The following is a 23,887-nucleotide window of genomic DNA, read 5'->3' as shown; positions in this document are numbered from 1 at the left end:
TTTTGTCTTTCAGTTAATTCGATACACATCGGTATGTTCTCTGTATGAACAGTTTCTAAGGCGAGGCAAGCTACTGACAAGACAAACAAGTTGATAAAACAGGACTGTCAACAGTCTCCTTTGAAGTAATATTTTCGTAAGTTCTATGGTCGACACAACGACCTTGTCAGCAATTACAGTCTTCCTCTGTGTCGCAGGCTGACTTACGTTTTTCATACCTATTGTTATAGTATAACCTATCACCTGAATTTTTACGGACTTTTCCATTTTTTTTCGATTACGACAAAGAGCACACGGCGGGTGTGACCGGTCAGCATAGGGTGCTCACTCCTCCTTGGCACCTAATCCTACCTCTATCTGTTTGGAGGTCAGTGTTGCTTTGCTTTGAATTTCTATTTCGTTTATTGATTTATTGATGGTTGACGGTTTGTTATTGTCATTTTTTTCGTGTAAATATAATCAAGATAAAAAGAAATTATGATATCATTTTTGAGAGTTGAATTTAATCAACTTTCCTATACGGGTACTCTGGCAAACCAGAAGTGAAACGGTGCTTGGACGTAAACACAAATCATCACCGCTGACAAGACTTAGTTCTTGAAAATAATCTATAAATTCAATGAAATGAAGCATTGTTTTTAAGGGAAAAAATTGTAAATACTTAGAAAATATTGGTAGTCAGATGAAGGATGAAAAGTTAAGATATTTTTTGTTGTTTGTAGTCGTATGTATTCCTACGCCAAAGTTCAATATAATCTAGTTCAACCAGACGCTCGGCTGTCTCTGTAAATCTCCGTCATGCGGAGAATCTCTTTTGCTTGTGGGAGATTATCGAAGACAGACAATAGTCGGATTGAAGAGAATTGAATTCAATATTGTTTGGATGCATACAAGTTTTAGAAATATTTTGATTGCTAATTGCTGATACATAGTTTGATGGAATAATTTTTATTTTTGAGAAATTACAATATGATTCGTACGAGGTTTTCTCGAAATTCTTGTCGGAAAAGTCCAAAACGTCATATCATAAATATGTGCGTGATTCAAATACAGATTATAAACTACTTGCCATGCAAAGTAACATATCGTTGAATTTAAAATAAATAATAATCGATAAAATCAACTCCCGTCAGTACTTCAGTACTTCGAATTTTCTTTTTAACTATTATACAACTGTGCATAAAAAGAATAAATCAAATACAGAATCTAAATAACAAGGACAATCTTTTTGGCGGAATATTAGCATAGGAAAACATCACATATTTTTTTCATTTCAGAATTGCTGGAGATTCTTGAGTTTATTTAGCATATTTAAAAAAAATAATTATTTATTGTTTGATTTTTTGACTAAGGTGAACTAATGATAAGATATTAATGTTAAAAAATATGATTTTCCTATCAAATTAGATTTTAATAGCTTTTTTGAGCATTCATTCCTTAAATATATATGTGTGAAAGAATTACTAAAATCCTGACCTTCTCTTTTATTAAATGGTCAAAATATTCATTTTGCTTTTTTGTCAGCCATAAAGTATTCATTATATATAAAAATCATTATATCATAACTGAAAACATAAAAATTAATTCTAATATACCTTCAAAAGTTACGAAAATAAGAGGGCATTGGGGCGAAGAAATATTATTATACAAATATAATATAGTTTAGTTTAGATATTTATTTCAATCGAGCAAAAAAGCATCGAAGAATAGAAACTTCACGTCTTCAACAGATGTATACATAACTGCAGATAGCTGCATTTTTTATAATCATCTGAGTTTAGAACAAAAAGCTAGCGACCTGACCTGACCTCGATGCGAAAACAAGAAAGTCAAATTTCATTAATAGATATAATCATTTTGTTATATTATCTAATTGGTTGTGTGAAAATTTCATGAGATTCTTAACAGAAGAAGTATTTCTGATAACAAGAAGACTCCTTCCTTAATTATTAACATTAGTACGTTAGCTTAAAGCAACACCAAAAGTCGTTTTCTATGTGAATCGGAGTCTGACAACATAATAGAGAGGTTTAGCAGACCAACGTGTACGTGTACTTGTACGTGTAGGTTACAAGTTAGAACTACCCGTACCAGCTCAATTACTTTTCTTGTTTAGCAGTTGTAACGTGTACTTGTACGTTTAAATGTTTTAATGTAATTATGGATATCCTCTCCTACTAAGCTGAGAATGTTGGTTACAAACGAAAAGTAGGAATTCTGCATGTGTTAATTTTATTAAACATCATTTATTATATATGCACATTTTTATTTATCGCAAATTAATAAGATAACGGAGCCATTGCATGTTTTGAAGGAAGAGATGCGTGAAATAAAACTCCAATAACATATTAAACGCTAATGAAAATTTATGTTGGTAGATATCAGTATTCGCATTGAATATTCAGGCTTAAGAAAAGTTAACATATTTTTTAAAATTAATAGACAACAGGGAAACAGAGGCTACAACTTCGACCTTACGGGTACTTTGCAATTTACACGTATGTTCATTCGGGTACATACGTGTAGAAATTCGTCATTACACAAACTGATGACGTAATGCACATATTTTCCGTTCTACACGTACACGTACGCGTACACGTTGGTTTGCTAAACCTCTCTAATGATTATTTCTTGCAGTCCGCGATATTCCTCAGGTTGCTGGAGGTTTCGACCAATCGAAAAACGGGGCATATAGATTGTATGCTGTCAGTATCTACAAGTCTATGAATTACAATTATTTTGTAAGAAATAGAGGGAATCATACTCAGTGAAGGTATTTGCCAAAACCGAATTGCCACAATCACCGAGAATCTTCACCCCCCCCCCCCCATAACTCGAAGTAGTAAACCATAAACTACTTATGAGAGATATTTACATACCTAATAGTGCACTATTTTGAGAAAATGCAAGTCCTTTACCCGGCAGCAACTATTTCTTTCCGCTCTGCTTAGTAAAACATTGCCGTCTCAAGGGTGTTACACTTGCTTATGTCATCGTAGACAGTAAAAAGATAAACATCAATTGTGTAGATTAAGCGATCCCCAATGATTTGATATACAATGAATTTTCTCTGTGTAATGCAAAGAGATATTTTAATTTATTCTATAGAAAGTTTTTGAATGTAAAATGATAACACTTTGTAGCATTAATTTTTATTACATTTAAACTAAAACGTTTCAATAGCTCACGATAGGATGAGAACATGGTTAAAACAAGTATTCCTTTTAAAGGAATGATCAGCATGAAATAACATTGGTCAACTCTGTTAAATTAATATAAGTACGTTTCATGCAGTAAAATATATATAACACCGTTTTAATTAATGATTTCCGAAATGGCAAGGCATGGATGAACTTTACACTTGGTAGGCGACTCATATTTACGCATATGTGAAAAAAGCCGTGATTTGAATGTATGTAACCCTATAAATGTTTTATTTTTATGGTAAAATGATAAGAGTAACGTTTATAGTATTCTATGTCTAATAATAGATTTATATAAGGTTGTCATTGCATAGTAAATAAAATAGTGCAAGGCGCCGAAGCCGATCACAAAAATGCACATGTATATCAACTCCTTTGATTTCGTATTCAATTCACTCTAGTAGTGAAGCTTTATGATAAAAAGATTTTTTTTTCAATGTTTTAGACGCTTACATGATAATGTAAATTGAATCCCTGTTATCAATACTTAGAAATCAACACCAACTACATATTGTACTTCTATTTGTATATATATTAATTTGAATCCTATTTCAATGAACATTTTTGCAAAATAAGACTGTCAAAATACGAAAAGTTTTAAAAAGTTGCGCTTTTTTATTTTGTTAAATCATTCTAAAGTAAATCAATAATGAATTATATTAGTAAAAACAAAGCAATATGTGAACTATTTCATGTACCTTATTAACTATGGTGATAACGAACAGTGTTCTAAATCAAAACTCCGAAAGAGGGATACAAAAGAGGAGCAGAGCAAACACAACCTCTGTAAAAAATTATCACCAGGTGCCACGAATGTATACATCTCAGCTATTTGAAGAAAAAAGAGAGAATAACGAATACGCCCACTCGTCCATATCAAGTTACCTATCGCGCATGATCGTTTGTACGATCTGTGTGTATTTAAACCCGGCGATGAGACAGTTGCTGTCAGTATCTGGTTCTTCAATATACACTATGGGTAAGTAATATTTGACGATTTCTTTTCCTCAATATGTTAGAAATACTAAACGTTGTTTATATAATTGTGATCACGAATAAATAAAATAGATCAATTATCATTAGATGGATGTTATAGCATCTGTCTGAAGTGAAAAATCAATTTCCTACTCCCACAATAAAATATTGTTCGTTCATTATGACGCAGAAATCTACTTTTTTGCAATTAACAGAAAATTGGTTTGATTTTCTTAATTTCCAATAGATATATTTTAACAAATATAAACATAAGTTTATTAGATATCTTACAGTATAAGATTATTACAAAATTACTTGCAGTTATTGTTTATGTAGTATATATGAAGTTATAGGACAGAGTCTTAACTGGTTTTCGACTTGTCAAAAGTAAATTTGATTAGATATTTACTAAATAAACATGAAAAAAATTAAAATATCATGACCTTCTTTCTTTTTTGTACTAACATTTTTGAATTGGCATAGAAATAGTAATCAAAGTTTAGAAATCTAACAAGGACTATATTTTTGGCGGAACATTGGCGTAGAAAAATATCACATGTTTTTGCAATTCTGAATTGCTGTATATTCATGAGTTTACTTAGCGTTTGAAAACTATACGATTGTTGTTGATATCTTTTTGAATTATTGTTAATATACTTGAATTTTAAAAAATGTTTTTTAATAATATTTCCCTATCAAATTACATTTTTATTTGCTTTTTATTATCATTATATAAATTGATTTCTGTGAGAAAAAAAATCACTAAAATCAAAATTTCTCTCCTTTTAAAAGGTCAATATATCAGTGTTTTTTTGCAAATGATATCTTCATGTGAAATCCTTATAATATGTAAAAAACAAAATATTCTTTTATTGGAAGCATTAAAAACAATCAAAACGTTTTAAAAATATTAGAAAACTAGAATAATGCTTACTAAGCAATATTAATTTTAGTTAAAATATTCATTTCATTTTTTTAGTTTAAGCTGCCAGATATTTTGATATTCTATCATTTCATTTCATAATAGAAACTTCATATCTTAAACAAATAAATTTCTCCACAATTGCAGATAACTACATTTACTTTTATCATCCTTTAAGTTGAAAGGAAAAAAGTAATGACATTGACCTGACATTGATGCAAAAAAAGATGGTCAAATTTGATTGAACTATTAAACTGATACACTTAACATAGGTTATATAAAATGTTTGCTGTGGAAAATTTCGTAAATTTCTGCTGAAAAAAAGTATGTCTAATACATGTAACAAGAAGACTCGTTTTTAGCCGGGCTCTGCTGAAAGCAAAGTCCTGACTTAAGGGAGGCAAATCGCCAATGTTGCTGTAAATAGCACAACTTCAAAAGTAAACAAAAAACTGAACAGCGTCAAAGTGTAAGCGTCCGCTATACCAAACAGTTACACAAAGGCCACGCTTTGTCAAAAGTGTTGGTTTTTTGCATTTTGGACACAAACAATGCGCATGAATTTCCATGAACTTCTTTGCTGCGCATTGAAGAAATGTGGATTGAATTTATAACGCTTGTTGCAAAATTCAAGGCAGCCACTGTTGAATTTTTTCTACTAGACAGACATACTTTTTATTATAGCCGCTTACATAATTTGGGAGAGAGAGAACGAGAGAGAGAGAGAGAGAGATTTTCAGTCTTTACTACACAATATGCATAAAGACACATCAAATTTAAAGAGCCCGGCTTTCTGTTCTTCAGTACTTTGATTTGATATTGCATATGTCAGTATTTCTTTATTGGAATATTACAATCTTTTGATAAAGAAATATGCTCATATCATTAAAATGTTGTTTATTTGTATCAAACGACTACAATCATAAAAAGATAAGACAAGTTTTAATAACCTGTCGACCTAACAGACAAAATACGTGAAATATTTATATAATTCCATAAATGTTCTTACATAAGAAGGTATAAAACATTGACATGTCTAAGATTCGATCATTTGTGAATCGTACGCTTAATCCAAGGATCTATCATGCCAATGGAATATATCACGAGATTTCATAATGTGTAAAATATGTCTCATCATTACTCGACAGAGTTGGCGTTTTATTTGGTCCATTTATGCGATCATCTACATGTATAATAACACGTAATACAGGATTATTATTATGAGATAAAGGGATGTAATTTTGTAAACTAATTACATGTATTATGTTGTTTGTTAGAAATCCATACGCCACAAAAATGAGACGAAAACTGGAAAAATCACTAGGTTGTTTGATTATTTATTAGATTGCATATGAAATTTATGTGAGTTTTTTTTTAAAGAAAAATATAGAGAAATAGATACTTGAAATATAGGTTATCATCCCAACTACTCTAATGTTCAAAAATATTTTCAAAATGTGATACTTTAAAAAGTTATGAAGCACATAATGGATTATCTTAAGGTTGTATGGAACAACTGTCGATATTAATGTGGATAAAAGTACATTATGATTGAAATATTTTCAACGATTAAGAATTTTCTTTTACAATATTTAACAAAAGAAATACGTTTTAAAAATATTTGGAAAGTTAAAAAATTTAAAATCCCCAGCGGGATTCGAACCAATGTCATACAGGTTCATAATGAACCCTTTAACCCACTGCGCTACGATGTAAGATTAAAATAATGGGAAAGAAACTTTTTATAAAATTATACTTGATTTTATTGTTCATTTCGATAAATAATACAACATGAAGGCGTCCCTTACCACCTTACATGTAAATAATGAGTTTCCATATTATGAAATTAAATCTATACATTTTACAATTTTTTTCAAAAGAGCGGTCCTCATACAATTTGCCTCAGTTGAACCAGTCAGTACCGGAATAAGAAGCTTCCAGATTTATTTTTTTGCGAACTGCGTCATCATAAAGTGGTGTATAGAGCCACCTTAATCGTTTATTGGATTGCATGAATTTTATGTGAGTGTTTTTAAGGAAAAAAGATATTTAAAATATCAGTTAACATTAAAACTACTCTAGTGTTCAAAATTATCTTTAAAATGTGATACCTTAAAAAGTTATGAAGTAAACCATGGATTATATGAAAAAAAAAAATAAAAACTAAATATCTATGTAAAAATCTAGGTCAAAATCTAGGTCTACATGTTACATTTATTCGTTTTATCGGAAATCAACAGGGTCAATCAGTTTTTTAAGCTTACAAGAAAGACAATGACCCAATATTGAACAATAGTTATCAACCTCAAATTAAAGTTCTATCGTGGTGCAAGCCATCGTACATTGCACTTGAATGTTCTTGAATGAATATAAATTATTTCTGAGGACAGTTTTTGAAATTGTTCATGTTCTTTGTATGTGAGGATTATGTTTGCACATTCACAAATCGTAATTGGTATATTAACATTCAGCAAGCAATGTCAGATATAGAATAACATATACAGTAAAACCAGTAATCACAAGACACGTGATAAAGGTATTCCATGATGAGGTAAAAGTTGGCATTGATCAACAGATCATTACAATTTTTGGAAACATACATGTACCTTTTAATCGCATTAGTCTCTTTTCTATACCATTTCAAATGCTAAACAACATTGCAGCACTGTTGTGTTTATTTGAATCCTCTTCAAAAAAAGTATCTTAACAGTGGTAAAAGTATTCAAACGACAATGAGATAAGACAAGAAACCTTACTTTTAAAGTCCTTATAATAAAACATATCTATTTAATATATTTGCAATTTGTTAACAAATTTCAAACATCAGCGTTGGATTAAAGTTTTACTGTTGAACACCTTTTTAAGCTGCCTTGATCTTGGACATATATAAAACACCTTATTACGAGTTTAATCCAAATTCAATGTCGCGGATACGATAACATCGTGAAAAATTCAGGTTAAATGACACAAGGTTGTACTTTGAAATATCTGCCTTTGTCAATTTTGCTCTAATTATTTCTAAAAAGGATATTTTTATAGAGCATGAAGTAAGGGTAGTCACCGTACAAAGGAGGCGGAAATTCCGGATATTAGCGTTATCTTAAAACTTCATAATTTAGTCCTTGACTAACATTGTTTTATATAGTACAGCACTCACGATAAGCGTCCCGTTTCATCGAGTTACATTACTTTGAATCAATTTTTTTTTATATCAACAGATTTCAGTATATTTTATCTTCTACAAAATCATTGTTTTTATATACATTAAATGGTTAAGGAATGTTGACATCTACTCGGCCCATTCATTAAGCATACGATAAAAAAAAATGAGGTCAAGGATAGTTGGCCAGATCATCTCAAACTTTTAGTTACTTGAGTTTCCAATTTCATTCATCTTTTTTATGTTACGATTGTACTTGCATAGTTTGGGAATAAACTATAAAGAAAATACTTTGAATCAACCCTTGTATTATTAAAAAAATATGCTAAAATCAAACTGTTGGATTTTGTAGTTGCAAACGGTATCTCTATGTCATTGGACATTATATGCACTCGGTAAAATGATGTAAGGACTGAGCATACTCGTTGCATCTAAATAAATGTTGTTTAACACCACATTATCACGCGCATCAAGGTAGTTGTCAGTCATAGTATTTCCTTGAGTCTTTAATTTTATTGTGTATTACTGATCAATGTCCTGGAAGTTTACTTTGGACTCTTGGTTGATTAGTTCATGTTTGACTATTTACATACCCAGTTACCACAAAAGATACAATTTCATGGTCAACTTATCTGGATCATATTCCTTCAATGTGATGCTGACTAATTCTTACTTTGTGCTTTTTTTTAAATGTTTCTTACAGAATTACCACATGTTACCTTGCTTTTTGCTGCCTTCGGTTCGTTACTATTTAGCGCAGTTGAAGGGAAAAATAAAGATTTTGGTCCGTCTGTGAAAGACGCCATTTTGACTGGACTCCGGCAACTCAAAGAAAATGGTAAAAGCTGACTCGTTCTATATTTGTTTTTCATCATTTCCCACTATTCTTACGTTGTCGTCAATATGCTTCTTTCTTTATTATTATGTTAAATCTATAACGTTATGAAATCACCAGTTTACGACGTAGCTATCATTTTTATGATTATATTTTATTTTGTTTAAGGACTTGATGATAATGAAACAGAATCCAAGAATACGAACGAAATATTAACAAAACTTACAAAAGAAGCCAAACGACTGTCAAAAATTGGTTTGCTGTCTACTGAAGTAGCTAAGCGTCTAAAGGAACAGTGAGTTTTACAAGATCATTTCCTTTTCAAATTCTTTTGAAATATCCTGATAAGAAGGATTTTGTAAGTCTTTTATAAGTATGTTTCAGAGATTGATACAAAACGAAATCAATAATTTATTAGTAACATTCCAATTATTTCAGAACTGGGTTGAGCCTGTCAGAGGTGACCTCTGATACAAAAGTGCAAAGATATCTTCGCTCTGCGCTTTGTCCGATGGAGATAAATTGCGACCAGTAAAAGGATAGTGCTTACAGATCAGCCGACGGAAGTTGTAACAGTTTAGATTATCCTTTATGGGGCGCCGCCGTGACACCACAGCCTCGCTATCAACCTGCACAATATGACGATGGTAACACGTGATCTGCTTTACAAAAATTCAATCATGTTTATTTTTACTATCCTTTTTCTCATACACTGTATTATATGTTTGTTCTATATCATCATTAAACGCTTAGTGATTCACTCACTTCGTTTCTTTTATTGATAGAACTTAACTCCCCTAGAACGACAGGTAAAAATGGCGACAAGCTTCCTAGCACAAGACTCATCAGTAACAAACTTTTCCGTGCCCCAGGAGACTGTACAGAGACGGACTACGCCCGTACCCTTATGGTGATGGCATGGGGACAGTTCATCGACCATGATTTGGCGTTCACCCCCGTAACCCAAGTGAGCATCACTTTAACTATATTTGGCGCTTTTTTAAATAATACACACTCTTTTAACGTAGAATATGCCAACTTTGTTTTAATATTCCTGTATGTGGAATCATTTTGTATTAAAAAACAAATACAAAATAAAACTGTGCGTCTACAAAAATTTACCATATTTCTGTTTCGCATAGCATTTGTGATATAAAAGGGAATATTACCGCTTCACCATAAAATCAGTCAATCAGTTTTAAGTTAATAAAATGAGGAGACACCTATGTTTAATTATACTGCTTTATAGCTTGCAACATTTTCAACAAAGTGAGTTGAAATGATATCATTAAAATGTTTTATTTTTCTTCAAGGATGACAGTTCCCCAATCACATGTTGTGAAGAGGGTGCACAGAGCAGGTAACGTGTTTTAAGTAGATATTGGTCGGCACTGACCATTGTGATTCTAAATTCAAACACATTGCCTAATGAGTTAGTCAGTAGATGTGTCTTTTTGTACCCGTCGAATGCGTAATGTTCTGAATATCCATTTTAAAGACTTCGGAACTAATATATAAATTGATTTCTTTACAATATGCAGATAATTCGGTTTGGTATTCTTATATACTAGTAGGTTATAATATCATCCAAGTATGCATATATAATTTTATAAGATGGACGTTAAAACAAGTTGTTTCATATGAATTGATCAAACTATTTGTATAACGAATTCTTATTTTGACTCCAGATTGAATTTGAAATATTAATACCCTACAAAAAAAGCTCAAATAAACATGAATTTTCTGAGGAATTTTTTTTTCTTTTTTTGTTAAGTTTTACTTTTTTGTAAAGTTTTTAGGAATGATGCAAACAAAAATTGGTTATTTGATACTGTTGGATACTATACCTTAGACAAGAGGAAGATGAAAAATTTTGCGACCTTTTGTACCAAAATACATTTTGCATTTTATCAATGTTATTTAATGATTTATATAAACCTAATGATTTTTTTTTAAAAACTAATTGAAACCTTGATCATTAAACAAGAATCTGGGAATAAAGGTTTGCATCAGTAACTTAAATGTTTTAACACCCGATAAAATAAAATCTGTTGTAAAGTGTCTATTTTTAATGTGTTATCGAAGTTGCCATTACTTTGAACTGTTTTCTCTTTCCACTAATACCCCTGACAGGCCAGAATGCTTCCCTATACCCATTCCTTCAGACGACCCTCGTTTTACACACTCCTGCATGGAATTCGTTAGATCCGCTTCCGCCCCATGTCAAGCTGGTATGCAGAAAAAATCGATTTTATCTCCATTGAACATGAACATTCATTGTTTGTTTATTTTTTATATCTTTCATAAGAATATAACATTGTAAAACATTGTAATTAAGACTTTATCAAGTTATCCAAAAATTAGAAAATCAATGCAATCAATGCAATCTTAACCGATAAGGTTACATTATACGCTTAGTCTACTCTGTTATCATGATGTTCCTCATCTGCACCACGATCGATAAAATCAAATAATACATTCTCGAAAATTCATACTCAAATGCTTATTGATTTGATTGTTGAAAAACGACCTATGTAAGTTATAACAGTTTTTTTCAAATGTAATATAATGATGCTATTGGGCAAAGCAATGCATAAGACAAAGTGTCTATGTTGAAAAAAATGTTAAAATGCAATTTTCAGCACACTTAAAGGGTATACGTTTTCAAAAATTATGGTCTTAATAATATTTCTTGCATCATAACATTCAAATTGTACATGTTTACAGCTTAAAAGACCGTGATAGTAAACAAATATAGATACTGTTCTAAAACAGGTGCCCGAGAACAGACCAATGAAATAACATCTTTCATTGACGGTGGGGTCGTGTACGGAGACTCGATTGAAAAGTGGGCGGAACTTGTGGACGCACAAACCGGTAAAATTATACAAACAACAATTCATACCAAAAAACGGTCAAAGAAATTGAAAAATCAACGCACATATTATATGGAATGGTGATCAAACTAGTAGAACCATTTTAACAGGAGCTTGGGCTTTGGGTAGTAGAGTCAAACGGCAATGTGACGTAGACCTGTCTATTTAATTGTAGGCCACTCAGCCATGGCTCTTTGAAATCAACAGGATTTGTCTGGCTTTTGAGCGTAGACTACACAATCAGTGTAGATTTCCCTTGAAACCAGCGTCATTTTAAATTGTTTTGACGCGAAAATTAGAGCGTTAAATCCTTCTGTAATTCCAAGGTCTTGTTAAAATGGTTCTAAAAGCTAGGGTAGCGGGTGTGTGTGAGGACTCGGGAGGGATGGAGTTGTTGTGGACTTGGTGCTTGCTTTGAGGCATTGTGTGTTGTTTTGTTTGTTAGTGTGAACTGGATATTTTTGATTGGTGTCTGTGTGATGGGGTGTTTATGGATAAAAGTGAAGGTAAATGGATGTTTGATTTTTTGTAGCATTTGTATTACGAAGAGTATGCCTTTTTTTGTATGTACTTCTACTTGAATATTCGAAAATGCCAAAAACATTCAAACATGCTATCGCGGGAAATAAAATACCGCTGCATAAAGGACTAGTTTATGGGGATTGGAAAATGTTTTAACGGGAGAGCTGAAATTGAAAATAGTTGGTTAGTTAGCAAATGGCTTCGTTGAATGAGTGAACAATACTATTATATATGGTCGAAGGTCCTAAAATCAACAGGGTCCAAATTTCTTTTGTTTACATCCTGTTCGTTCTCACAGAAACAAGAGCAATTCTGTATGCATACGATACTATGGTAGACAGTTAGACTAGCAATCAACTGGCCCAGTGTTTATTGAAATGTACTTCAAACAAGTAAGAAATTAATGTATGATCTTTTTCCAACAAAAAACAGCAAACTTTGTTAATCCACCTTTACTCTGAATTCAAATCACCGTAATATGAAACTTAAGGCCCTATGACGAACCCTATGATGTATCGTCTGAAAGAATTAAAATACATCAATGAAAAACGACTTATTCTGGGAAGATAAATTAAACTGTCAAGGCAATTCAGTGCAATATTCGAATTTAGGACCCAGTAGTAGCTGCACCCGTAAACATGTAGATAGAGTTGTTCTTTGTAAATTGAAATAACGAAATGTATAAATTAAGGTTAATCAGATTATGTTAAAAAAGCAAGCTATGATTGATATTTATGATAAATGTCTTAGATTTCAAAATTATTGCTCATTTTCTTTTATAAAGAAGATCAATAGATTAATGCTGTCGAAATATGGGCACACAAGGATATATAACGATCGAAAATTAAAATTAATTAACATTTTTTCTGTGATGGCTGAACAATTGTTACATCCATTTAAGTACGCAGTAGAATTGTTTGTCTTATAACCGAATTAGTATCTTGAACATCTCACTTATAAAGAGATAATTTTTTTTAATATAGGAGGAATGCTAACGTCGGAGGGAGAACTTCTGCCCGCTGGAGGTTCGTGCAAATTAACCAATGAGGACGACTTCTGCCAAAAAGCAGGTCAGAGATAACACTATTTTGTAGGGAATTCAGACTTTTGCAGTGTACATCATTGTGACTAAAGCAGACCAAAGTAATTAGATATATTTAAACACAAATATATTATCGATAAAAGACGAGAGAGAGAGAGAGAGAGAGAGAGAGAGAGAGAGAGAGAGCTTAAATAATATACATGTATCATGTTTCATAAGTCACGTTTTATATTACCTGTAGGTGATAAACGGGCCAATGTGGTTCCTTCTCTGGGGGTAACTCATCTGATGTTTGTCCGGGAACACAACCGGATCGTACAGAAACTGCGGAAAGTCCGACCGGACTGGGACGCAGATACTTTGTTCCAGGAGACGAGGAAGATTATCGGGGCCCTACTCCAACAAATTACATACGGCGAATTTTTACCCAGCATTCTCCAAGAGCAAGACCTTGTCAAGTACAACCTGAAACTAAAAAAGAAGAGATTTAGCTACAGCTATGATAGTAGTATCAACCCGGCTACAAAAAATGTCTTCAACGCGGCCGCTTTTCGGTTCGGTCATTCACAGGTAAGAAACTGTTTAAACGAGTGAGATATAACTTGAATCATTACAATCTAATTAGAATTAGATCTTTGATCCGCTCCTAATAGATCGCTTTGTGTACTGATCTATAAGGAGCGGATCAAAGATCTAATTTTAATTAGATTGTAATCATTATACAAAATATTGATTACAATATTACAAAAAGATGTTAGGATCAAATATTATTAAGCATTTGGGGAGACTATATTGGTGTCATCTTCTTTTATTACATCGCACTTTCTTCTCTCTATAGAAGCACGGCAATGAATCGTGTCATTAAACATGCCACAGTATATTTCTGAACTTAATAAAGGACTTTCAAGTACATGTAGTTTGCTCGAATTGGAGACCATGCCATTTTCTTCGATAAAAAAAATCAAGAAATTGATTTATATTTTATGTAATTTATATTTTTGGCTGAATGTTGTTCAAACTATATCAGTATTATGACAGGTCAAAACCAGTGAATGTATTGAAGACGACACAGTGGCTATATTGTGTACATGTATTTTTTTTTCGAACGCAAGCTTAAATTAACAAACTTCCATGTGGATTTAACAATGTAGGTCAGAATGGTCCTCAGGAGGTTAGCGCTTTAGAGGAGATAAATAGTGAATAATTATATCTTTATCCTAATAGAGAATATCTAGTTTCAGAAAATCACCTGCAATTATAAACATATACCTTTTAAAATTTGTGAAAAGAAACCAAATTCTTACAGGAAAGCAATGTTACAGATCAAAACTTTATTTGAATTATTTGGGACCCTATTTGATATGTGGTAGACACCTGTTCAGAACAAGAAATATCAAAAGCTACATAAACTCATGTCAATCATTGCTAATGACGCCAACTTTCATAACTGCAGGTTCTGAACTCTCCGTGTATTCATGTCAAACATTTCTGACCCCGCCCACTATCACGTGTACACCTGTCAATCTTTGCAGATTCCGCCCTCTATCACGTGTACACCTGTCAATCTTTGCAGATTCCGCCCACTATCACGTGTACACCTGTCAATCTTTCAGATTCCGCCCTCTATCACGTGTACACCTGTCAATCTTTGCAGATTCCGCCCACTATCACGTGTACACCTGTCAATCTTTGCAGATTCCGCCCACTATCACGTGTACACCTGTCAATCTTTCTGACCCCGCCCACTATCACGTGTACACCTGTCAATCTTTTCATATTCCGCCCTCTATCACGTGTACACCTGTCAATCTTTGCAGATTCCGCCCACTATCACGTGTACACCTGTCAATCTTTCAGATTCCGCCCACTATCACGTGTACACCTGTCAATATTTTCAGATTCCGCCCGATATTACGTATTCACCTGTCAGGGATGGGGTCAATTACAATAGAAAGTAATTAATTAAATTATAATTACTTGCTTAAATCCTTCAATCAAATTACCATTACCATTACAAGTGTTTTCAAATGTAATTAATTAAATTACAATTACTTCGCAGATGTAATTAATTAAATTACAAATTACATTTTCATCAAAATTTACTGAAACCATGTTGTACTGGTAGCTACAACATATAAACTTTGAAGGAGGTATGTCTATAATGTGAATAAAATTTTGTCATAATCAAAATACTTTCCCTCTTTTAGAATTTGCTAACTACTCTCAGACTGATAGGAAACGATTTTTGGAAAGAAAAAATTTAAATGTGGTTTTACTGTTTATTTCAAAACGCAGGTAGACACAATATGGAGGTGTACCATACATGTACCACCTTGATATTCAATAAACATTTAAAAGTAATATCCGCTACCCTACACCCATCATATCAACTAAAGTATTTCCTGCATGCAAAACTTTTATCTGAAAATTTTCTCCTTTGCATTTATATCCACTATTTTTTCTTTATAAATACAATGCCAAATTAAAGGTTAATATCAGGTAGAGGGCAGACTATAATTGTTATCAAAACACAATTCACACCTGTTGTTTTATACCTAATTATCAAATGTTTGCAATAAGGGAACACACCCTGTGGACATGTTTGGCATCTATTTGAAACCCATTTGAAGCCATACATTTTAGCTCTATGTATTTTAGGCTATCAATAACTAAGCATGACTTGATAGTTTATATAATTTAGATAAAACTGATTTTGTTTATACATTAAACAGTTATTTTTGTTTGACTTATTCAATGACAATTGACACACTAATTATTCCAATATGAAAATAAGTTTTCTTTTTAAGAAAATAGATCAAGCAAATCATCAAATACATGTGCTTAATTAAATTTGGGAAAACTTATAATTAAATATTGAATCACTGAAAAAATTCATTTTGAAAAATATTTAGTATAATGAATATGATAATAGTTCAATGATTTTCACTTCTCTTCCTAACTTGACCTTGTACCATCGATAGTGTGGGGAACAATGGGTAGTGAATAGTTTGATATTTATGTACATCAGTGTGTAATTGAAAGTAATTGAAAAGTAATTGGAATTACATGCCTTTTTAAAAAGTAATTAATTAAATTACCATTACATGTAATTGAAAATTTGGTTAATTACACATTACTTACAATTACATCAAAATTTGTAATTAATTACACTCAATTACCATTACAAATTACCATTACCCCATCCCTGTCACCTGTCAATCTTTTCAAATTCCGCCCAATATCACATATACACATGTCAATCTTTTCAGATTCCACCCACTACATGTATCATATACATACCTGTCAATCTTTTCAGATTCCGCCCACTATGGCCTACATTCTCCATGACTTCATGACTCGGTTACGCCCCGTTCCCATGGAGTCTACGTTTAAGGATCCTCACATGTTGATTACACAACAAGGTCGGCTGGTGCCTGAATTAGCGCGGTTCATCATCACCTCCAATTCAATGAAAACAGACAGGTAGCATTATTAGAATTGATGATATAATAATTATTCCATAAGGAAAATACTTAAGTTTAAAATGTAAAATATACTGGTTTTTTTCTTGTCTAAAGAATAACTTAGAGTAAAATAAATCATTTCTTAAAATTTTAGGTAGATATGGTGGTTAATTTGGTGACCATACAGTCGAATCGTTGAATAGGTACTACTAGTAGAAATACTAAAAATATAACTGAACGTGAATTTGGCATAGTTTCTTTCTTAATTATTCATTTCTAGCCAATTTGAAGAAGCAGTAAGGGACCATCTTTTTGAAGACTCAGAAGGCAAAGGCTTAGATCTCGGAGCTTTAAATATCCAAAGAGGAAGAGATCACGGTCTTCCGCCATATAACACCTGGCGGAAATGGTGCGGACTTCCGGTGGCCACATCTTTCCCCGATCTACAAGACATCAGTGATAATCACAAAAATATATTAGCTGAGTTATACAGGTAAAGGTATTTGTAACTGTTACAGTTGCTATTTTTTTCGTTTTTAGCAGCTTACATTTGATCATGAAATTCTGTATCTCGTGTCTTTATATTTTACTTACGGGAAAATGGAGGCTGCCAAAAGGGTACCCCTAGCTGTTATACGGATAACGCCTCCTACAGTTTTAAAGATAGAAAGTTGTCTTGTGCGAATCATTTGTACTTGTATCACAAATGTGCATATTATTTTAATTTTTAATAATTTATGGGGGGAAAATACCGGCCGTACTGTTGAACTTTGTAATTCTTGGCAAAATTTACACAAATATTACCCTATTATGTGGGTACGTGTAATACCTCGTACAGTTTTGATGTTTGAAAAATTATTTTGATGATCTTCAGTATTTTTTTTTACAAAAACTTGCATATAAAGTACCCCATTTCTATTGATAGGTAGATTTATCAATACAGGGTTCGCAGATGCATAATGGGACAAGGTACTATTTACACAAAGGAAAATACGGATGTTGTCACATTGACAGCTTCTATCTTGTTATTTGATGCTACGAAATATTTTGTTCATAGTACATATGTAGTTCTTGTATACGTAATTTTAAATCGAATAACTTATTATGAAAGTATTGCAATGATTAAGTGAGGTTTATAGCATATACTTAAAGACATGCTACCTAAATTGAATTTTGTAAGTACACGTTTTGGCGTTTTCTTGCTTTCGGACAAAAAGTGAGATTTAAGAAATCGTTTGCAAATTGATGTATAACATAATTTTGAGTGTTCATGTCGATTTTCGACTTAATATAATCAGCTTTTTACAAAAGTTTTTGTGAGCTTAAACCGTAAGTAAACTTTTCCAAAGAAACCGGGAAAACATGTTCAAGTATTTAAAACCTTCACTTACAGCGACGTTGAGGATATCGATGTATACGCCGGCGGGATTGCCGAAATTCCACAAGATGGCGCTAGTGTGGGGCCTTTGTTCTCCTGCATCATTGGACAACAATTCAAGGACCTGAAGGACGGAGACAGATATTGGTACGAGAACAGAGGAGTGGAAGGTTTCAGCTCAGGTATACCGAAATTACCAAAACTTTTAGATATAGCAACGTTAAAGAATAATTTTAATAATTTTAAAAAATTTGGTCTGATGCATTTAATGGGTTTGATATTTGTATTCAATTCTGTATATTTTGCAGCTCAGCTGCAAGAAATACGAAAAGTCAAACTGGCCAAGATCATGTGTGAGAACTTGGATGTTGACCCCATTCAGCGCGACGTTTTCCACGTCCCTTCACCAAGGTAAGGCAATAACATACACCATAATGCTTCTTTGTACCATCATGAAGTGCTTTTAAGGAACATCGGATGCTATTTTCCAAACTATTACTTGGTAAAGATATCCTGTCTGTTAAGTACATTGAAAATTCCTCTTCACATTCAGTCATTATATATACATATAGAGCAATACAAACAATACCGTAATGTTAAGTGACAGCGAAAAAAAATCCAAAATACAAGATGAATGGAGGTTATCCCAGGAAACCGATCATTTTGTATCTTTTTATTCTGGTTTGCTTAAAACTTTATATGCAAGTGTTAGTACCTGACAGTTATCTGTTTAAATCTAATTATAGTAACCCATGGGAGACGTGCTCTTCGCTTCCTGGAATTAATTTCTCGGCCTGGAGAAGGAGAGGGAGAGGGAAAGGAAAGCCATAAACAATGCGACGACGACTAAACATATAACTACAGCAGGCCCATCTACATACCATTGGATTGGTGGAGGGATATAATTCAATTTTAGATTGTAAAAAACATAACGTAAGATGAGAATTGTATCTTTGTTTTAATATTTTTCATATATCAATGAGGAACTGGTTATCGGTTTTAATACATTGCATGTTTTCTTTTTCTTTTTTATCTAAGTCGTTCAGATTTGATTTGTTGAAAATGAAATAAATTTTCTTGAATACAAATTGTCTACTTATTATTAGAGTTAATCACTTCACAAGTGTTACAGTTACATTCAATTTTATGGTATCCGTTTCAGTGTTTAGTGGCTTAATATCACAAAGATGGATTAAAAGCAATCTCTACCCAGAGTTATCGTTCCTGCTTCGCTCCACTTATACCTCTGTTAACGTCAAAAAAGTAATGCCACGAAAACATTGGTCATTGAGTATTACTCCGAGAAATAGTTCTTTCTTTGTTACCGTGGTTTACCAATAAAAATCTTTTTATTTCAATATTTTTAGCGAGGCTTTAACAACGAAATGTAGACTGAATACATATAAAACTATAATTTATAACATCATGATTGAGAATGGGTTTTGCCAAGATTCTTGGCATTTAGACGTTAACAGAGGTGTTGTAGCGCAGCGTAATACGCCCTCTGGTGAGAGATTGGATTAAAAGTTTCTTTTTGCAAGATCTGTAATCTGTATTTCCTTTCAAAGAATTCCTAAGAAAGAGAGAAGGAAGAGACAGAGTAAGTGATGAAATGATACTGCAATAGTCAGATTACCGCATACATGTATACAGATGCAGCACTGTTCTAAAAGTTTAAATTTATAAAAAAGAAAAAAAAGAAGATTAATATATTTTGTTCTTTAATCTTATTTATCATATCTGTAGTCTATTTATTTAACATGTAACGGTTGAATGAAATGTATAAATTGTAAGATATGAAATTATATTGGTCGAAATTAAAATTTGAAACCTTGGGTAAGGTATTCGTGTAATCGTTGTGTACACATGTATAATGTAAAAAAAATCTTGGTCCGTAGACTTCATTAATTTAATCTTGCTACATATGGAAATGAAAGATTTCAACTATCTAACCAAAAGTATGGGGCTAATTTGCATTTTCCGAATGTCTGTATAGAGAACTAAAACATAGCTGGTGATCAAAGTACCAACACCTTCCTATTCTAACGTTCATATTGATAGTTTCCCTCTAGTTTTTTACATGCTTCCTTAACTGTTGGTAACCAACTCTTTCAAAATGTAATGTTCTATATGTAAATTTAAGCAAAATAAAGTGGGGGTGTCTCCTACCTGCTCTCTCCTCCCTCTTTTGATGTTACGTGCCTGCCAACCAAAAAACAAGGGAATATGCTGAGGACTTGGTTGTAAAGTCAGTGTATTAATTATAGAACACTGCCATAGTAAAGTATATGAGATAAATTTTGTTTAATACAAATCCCGATTTATTAAAGTATTGATGTTGTAAAATCGACCAAGCACTTAAATCATTCATTGAACTTGGTTGGTTTATAGAATTTAACACGGCAGGGCATCATAACAAAGCTACACAGGTAGTATGGAAAGAATTCGCATAACCGTTTGAAGAAATCAGCTCTAGAAAACTAAGTGGGACCAGAAGGACTAACAACAAACCACTAGAAAGACTGCAGCCACCCCACCCACCCCCTCCTATCCTCCTGATTGTTAAAAAAAACTATTCTAGTAAGGATAACACTGTACCAAAAAATGACGCAAAATACAAACAATGACTAGGTGGTGTGACCAGGTGTAATTTTGCTTAACATACCTACTCCTATCATTTCAATAACGTTGTTGGAAAACTTCTTGTTAATAAATTAAAAATCGATTTATTCGACATTGAAAGATGGATAACTCGGCTTGTAATATAGTGAAAGTTGACCAGAGAACATAATTAACGTTCAGGTTCATGAATTAGTGATATAATGAATTAATTAAATAATGGCCCATTTAACATCTTGTTTAATTTAGACAATTCTATCTGGACAGCGTTTAACGCCAAAAGGTTTTCGTGTTATTTGTCCATTGTGAATTCTCATCGAAACGGTTGACTAGAGGCGTATTCAACAGAGGGGCCACTCAAGAGCGCTCGCCAATATGTTGCAGGTTTTGGGAATTTTGGCGAGCGCCCGCTCTGTTGAACACGCTTCTGCAGTATTCACTTAATTTCTCGGAACACATCTGGTATTATCCTAGTCATCCCTCGACAAGTCCTCTGAAAATTGCTGCTGCCTTGGGAGATAGATAAAACAAATTGAGGTGTTCTGCATTGACCTCATTAAAAACCTCAAATTGTGTCATATCTGACCAAGACGGCAAATTTTTTCTCACTTGAAAATGGTTGAGGCATGGACCTCCTTCCCATTTCATTTCATAAAAAATAAATATATATGAGGCTGACATTTATTTTCTTCCCATGAAAACATTCTAATTTGCACGTTATTTTATAAAAAAAAATAATGAATATAGAAACTTTCTCGACTGTCTGAGCTAATTTTATAAGCATGAGTTATAAGAGAAAAGTCATGTTTTTCCTCAACGTCAGGTTATCTCGCTTAAACTTTCCGAGACTGTATATAAAAAACATGATTAATTTTCTTTTTGATGATTATTTCATATTTAAAAATTTTGAGTTTGATTATGGGTTCGAAAACATCCTCGGATGTTTCGGGAGTCATCGTGACTGTGACGTCATTTGGCACGATTGATGTACACGGGTTGTCTGCCTATTCTCTGTTAAAGTTGAAGTCGAACAATGGTATTTAAAGGGGTTATGGCAGTGAAGAAAACTTTAAAATTTATTTTCAGTTGAAAATTAATATTTCTACGATTATATTGAGAATTTAAAATAATATTTTTATAACTTAAAAAAGAAAGTGAATAGTATAGAGTACATGTAACAGCCAAATAATGTATTGCCGTTATCTTCCTAAATGGAAAAAGATTTAAATTCAAATGGGAAATTTAAAAAAAAGAGATAAATTCCTTACAAGTGTATTTCCTGGTATAATTTATTTAACAAATGCAAGTATAATAACATATGCAACATGACTAGGACATCAGTGAAGTTACAAGTGAAAATTGATATCATGCTTCAGTAGACCCGGTACATCGCTTTTTGCAAAACATAATCATCCCTATGACCCCATACCCGCCTGAAATAGAACTATAAACATAATTTAAATATTTATGTATGATTTCGATCTACATGTAGGAATCACGATTCCTATTACTTTATTATTGGAGTTTGGGATTTTTATTTACTTTTTTATTTATTTATTTTTGTTATTTTTGTGTAGGCGTGTTTTTATTTACATGAACCACTCCCTCCTATCCGGCTCGAACCATTTTTTTAAAAAGCTCTAGATTTGTAAATGATAATTCAAATAAACAGGTGTGTAATCGGACTGTTTAAGTAAAATTCTTTGAGCAGGCTTCTGATATGATGATCAATGACCCAAGGTTTGCCGTCAGGACTTTTAAATCTATCGGGTAAAGTGAAATGATAGCCAATATTGTCACAATTGGTAAAATGGAAAGTTTTAAAAGGATATGGTCACGATTTTCATCAAATTTTATTTCTTCCATTCATATTGTTTACAGTGCTATAGAAATACACTTTTTATAATCAACTAAATTTGAGAGTCAGCTTTAGAGTTAGCAAGATAAAAAAAACCTCGCTATTCTTTGTTATTTAAACAAGGCTCGTGCCTCCCTCTTTTTTTTATGGGTCCAATATACCAGTAGCAGTTCTCAAATATTTATTACATTTTAGGTCTAAATGAGGTTCTCTCACTTCAACCTTCAAAATATAAACAAAAACATAACGTAAGCATTACGGAGATTTGTACTACTGCAAAATATCAAATCAATCTTTATATCAATATATCACATGGTGTTTGAGCCAGACTAGGAAGATCAACAAGTTGAATTGAAGAAGTTGGTTTTTACTATTTTTATTAAGTGATATAAATGCAAAAGAAATATCTTTATAACCGATCGTTTATATGTTCATTTAGCAGAGTATATAACATAATATATATTCAAAATCAGTTTTTAAAACTTCATGTTCTATGTATATCAAAGAACAATACAAAAATGTTTTCGTGCAGCTGCAAGAAGTTTACGCAAATGGCAGATCGATTAGACCACTGCCTTGCATTAGAATATGTATTTAAAACTAATGAACAGATAAGAAAACTAGACGAAAAACATTAACTTTTTCGTCTTTATCAAAATCCAATCCTAGTGTCTAACCACGAACCCCCGTTATAGTATCCACGCCGCTGTAATATCACAATAATAAAGAATTAAAAACAACAGATATAAGCATTAAAGCAAGAGTGACATGTGTCAAAGAATAAAACTTCAATTTGAGTCAGTCAATTAAATCAATTAATAGTGTGATATAAGAGTTCATAAGGTAATTACGGCTATATACATGTATTATTGTATTGTTTAATGGTCAACAGCTGTACAGCTCATAGACACAATTAATATACACATGTTATAATCCATATACTGGTCACTTGAAAAAAAGCAAGTTTATACATGAAGTTTCTGATTACAAAAGCATTTTTAATATATTTACCTAAATTGCACAAATTTGAGGC

The 23,887-nt window shown here is 32.4% G+C and overlaps 1 protein-coding gene across 1 annotated transcript; it reads left to right on the top strand.

The window, feature by feature from the left end:
- Window positions 1-4,117: 4,117 nt before the first annotated feature.
- Window positions 4,118-19,434, top strand: LOC105347615 (eosinophil peroxidase). Its single transcript, XM_066073479.1, has 16 exons — window positions 4,118-4,182; window positions 8,964-9,098; window positions 9,264-9,390; window positions 9,534-9,742; window positions 9,881-10,062; window positions 10,409-10,455; window positions 11,229-11,326; window positions 11,871-11,972; window positions 13,477-13,563; window positions 13,777-14,105; window positions 16,852-17,018; window positions 17,280-17,492; window positions 17,943-17,968; window positions 18,371-18,559; window positions 18,686-18,788; window positions 19,124-19,434. Exons 5-16 carry the CDS (start codon window positions 10,003-10,005, stop codon window positions 19,206-19,208), a joined length of 1,506 nt encoding a protein of 501 aa, XP_065929551.1. The 5' UTR covers window positions 4,118-4,182; window positions 8,964-9,098; window positions 9,264-9,390; window positions 9,534-9,742; window positions 9,881-10,002; the 3' UTR covers window positions 19,209-19,434.
- Window positions 19,435-23,887: the final 4,453 nt, after the last annotated feature.

Source organism: Magallana gigas, chromosome 10 (assembly GCF_963853765.1).
Source record: "Magallana gigas chromosome 10, xbMagGiga1.1, whole genome shotgun sequence".
Lineage (NCBI taxonomy): Eukaryota > Metazoa > Mollusca > Bivalvia > Ostreida > Ostreidae > Magallana > Magallana gigas.
Note: the sequence above shows the minus strand (reverse complement) of the source record. Positions and strands in the feature narration are given on the sequence as shown.

Excerpts from the sequence above, each read along its gene's own strand:
- LOC105347615 (XM_066073479.1), top strand. The coding sequence starts at position 10,003 with ATGGTGATGGCATGGGGACAGTTCATCGACCATGATTTGGCGTTCACC. Across the intron at positions 11,973-13,476 it reads ACTTGTGGACGCACAAACCG|GAGGAATGCTAACGTCGGAG; the intron begins GTAAAATTATAC and ends TTTTTAATATAG. Across the intron at positions 13,564-13,776 it reads CGACTTCTGCCAAAAAGCAG|GTGATAAACGGGCCAATGTG; the intron begins GTCAGAGATAAC and ends TATTACCTGTAG.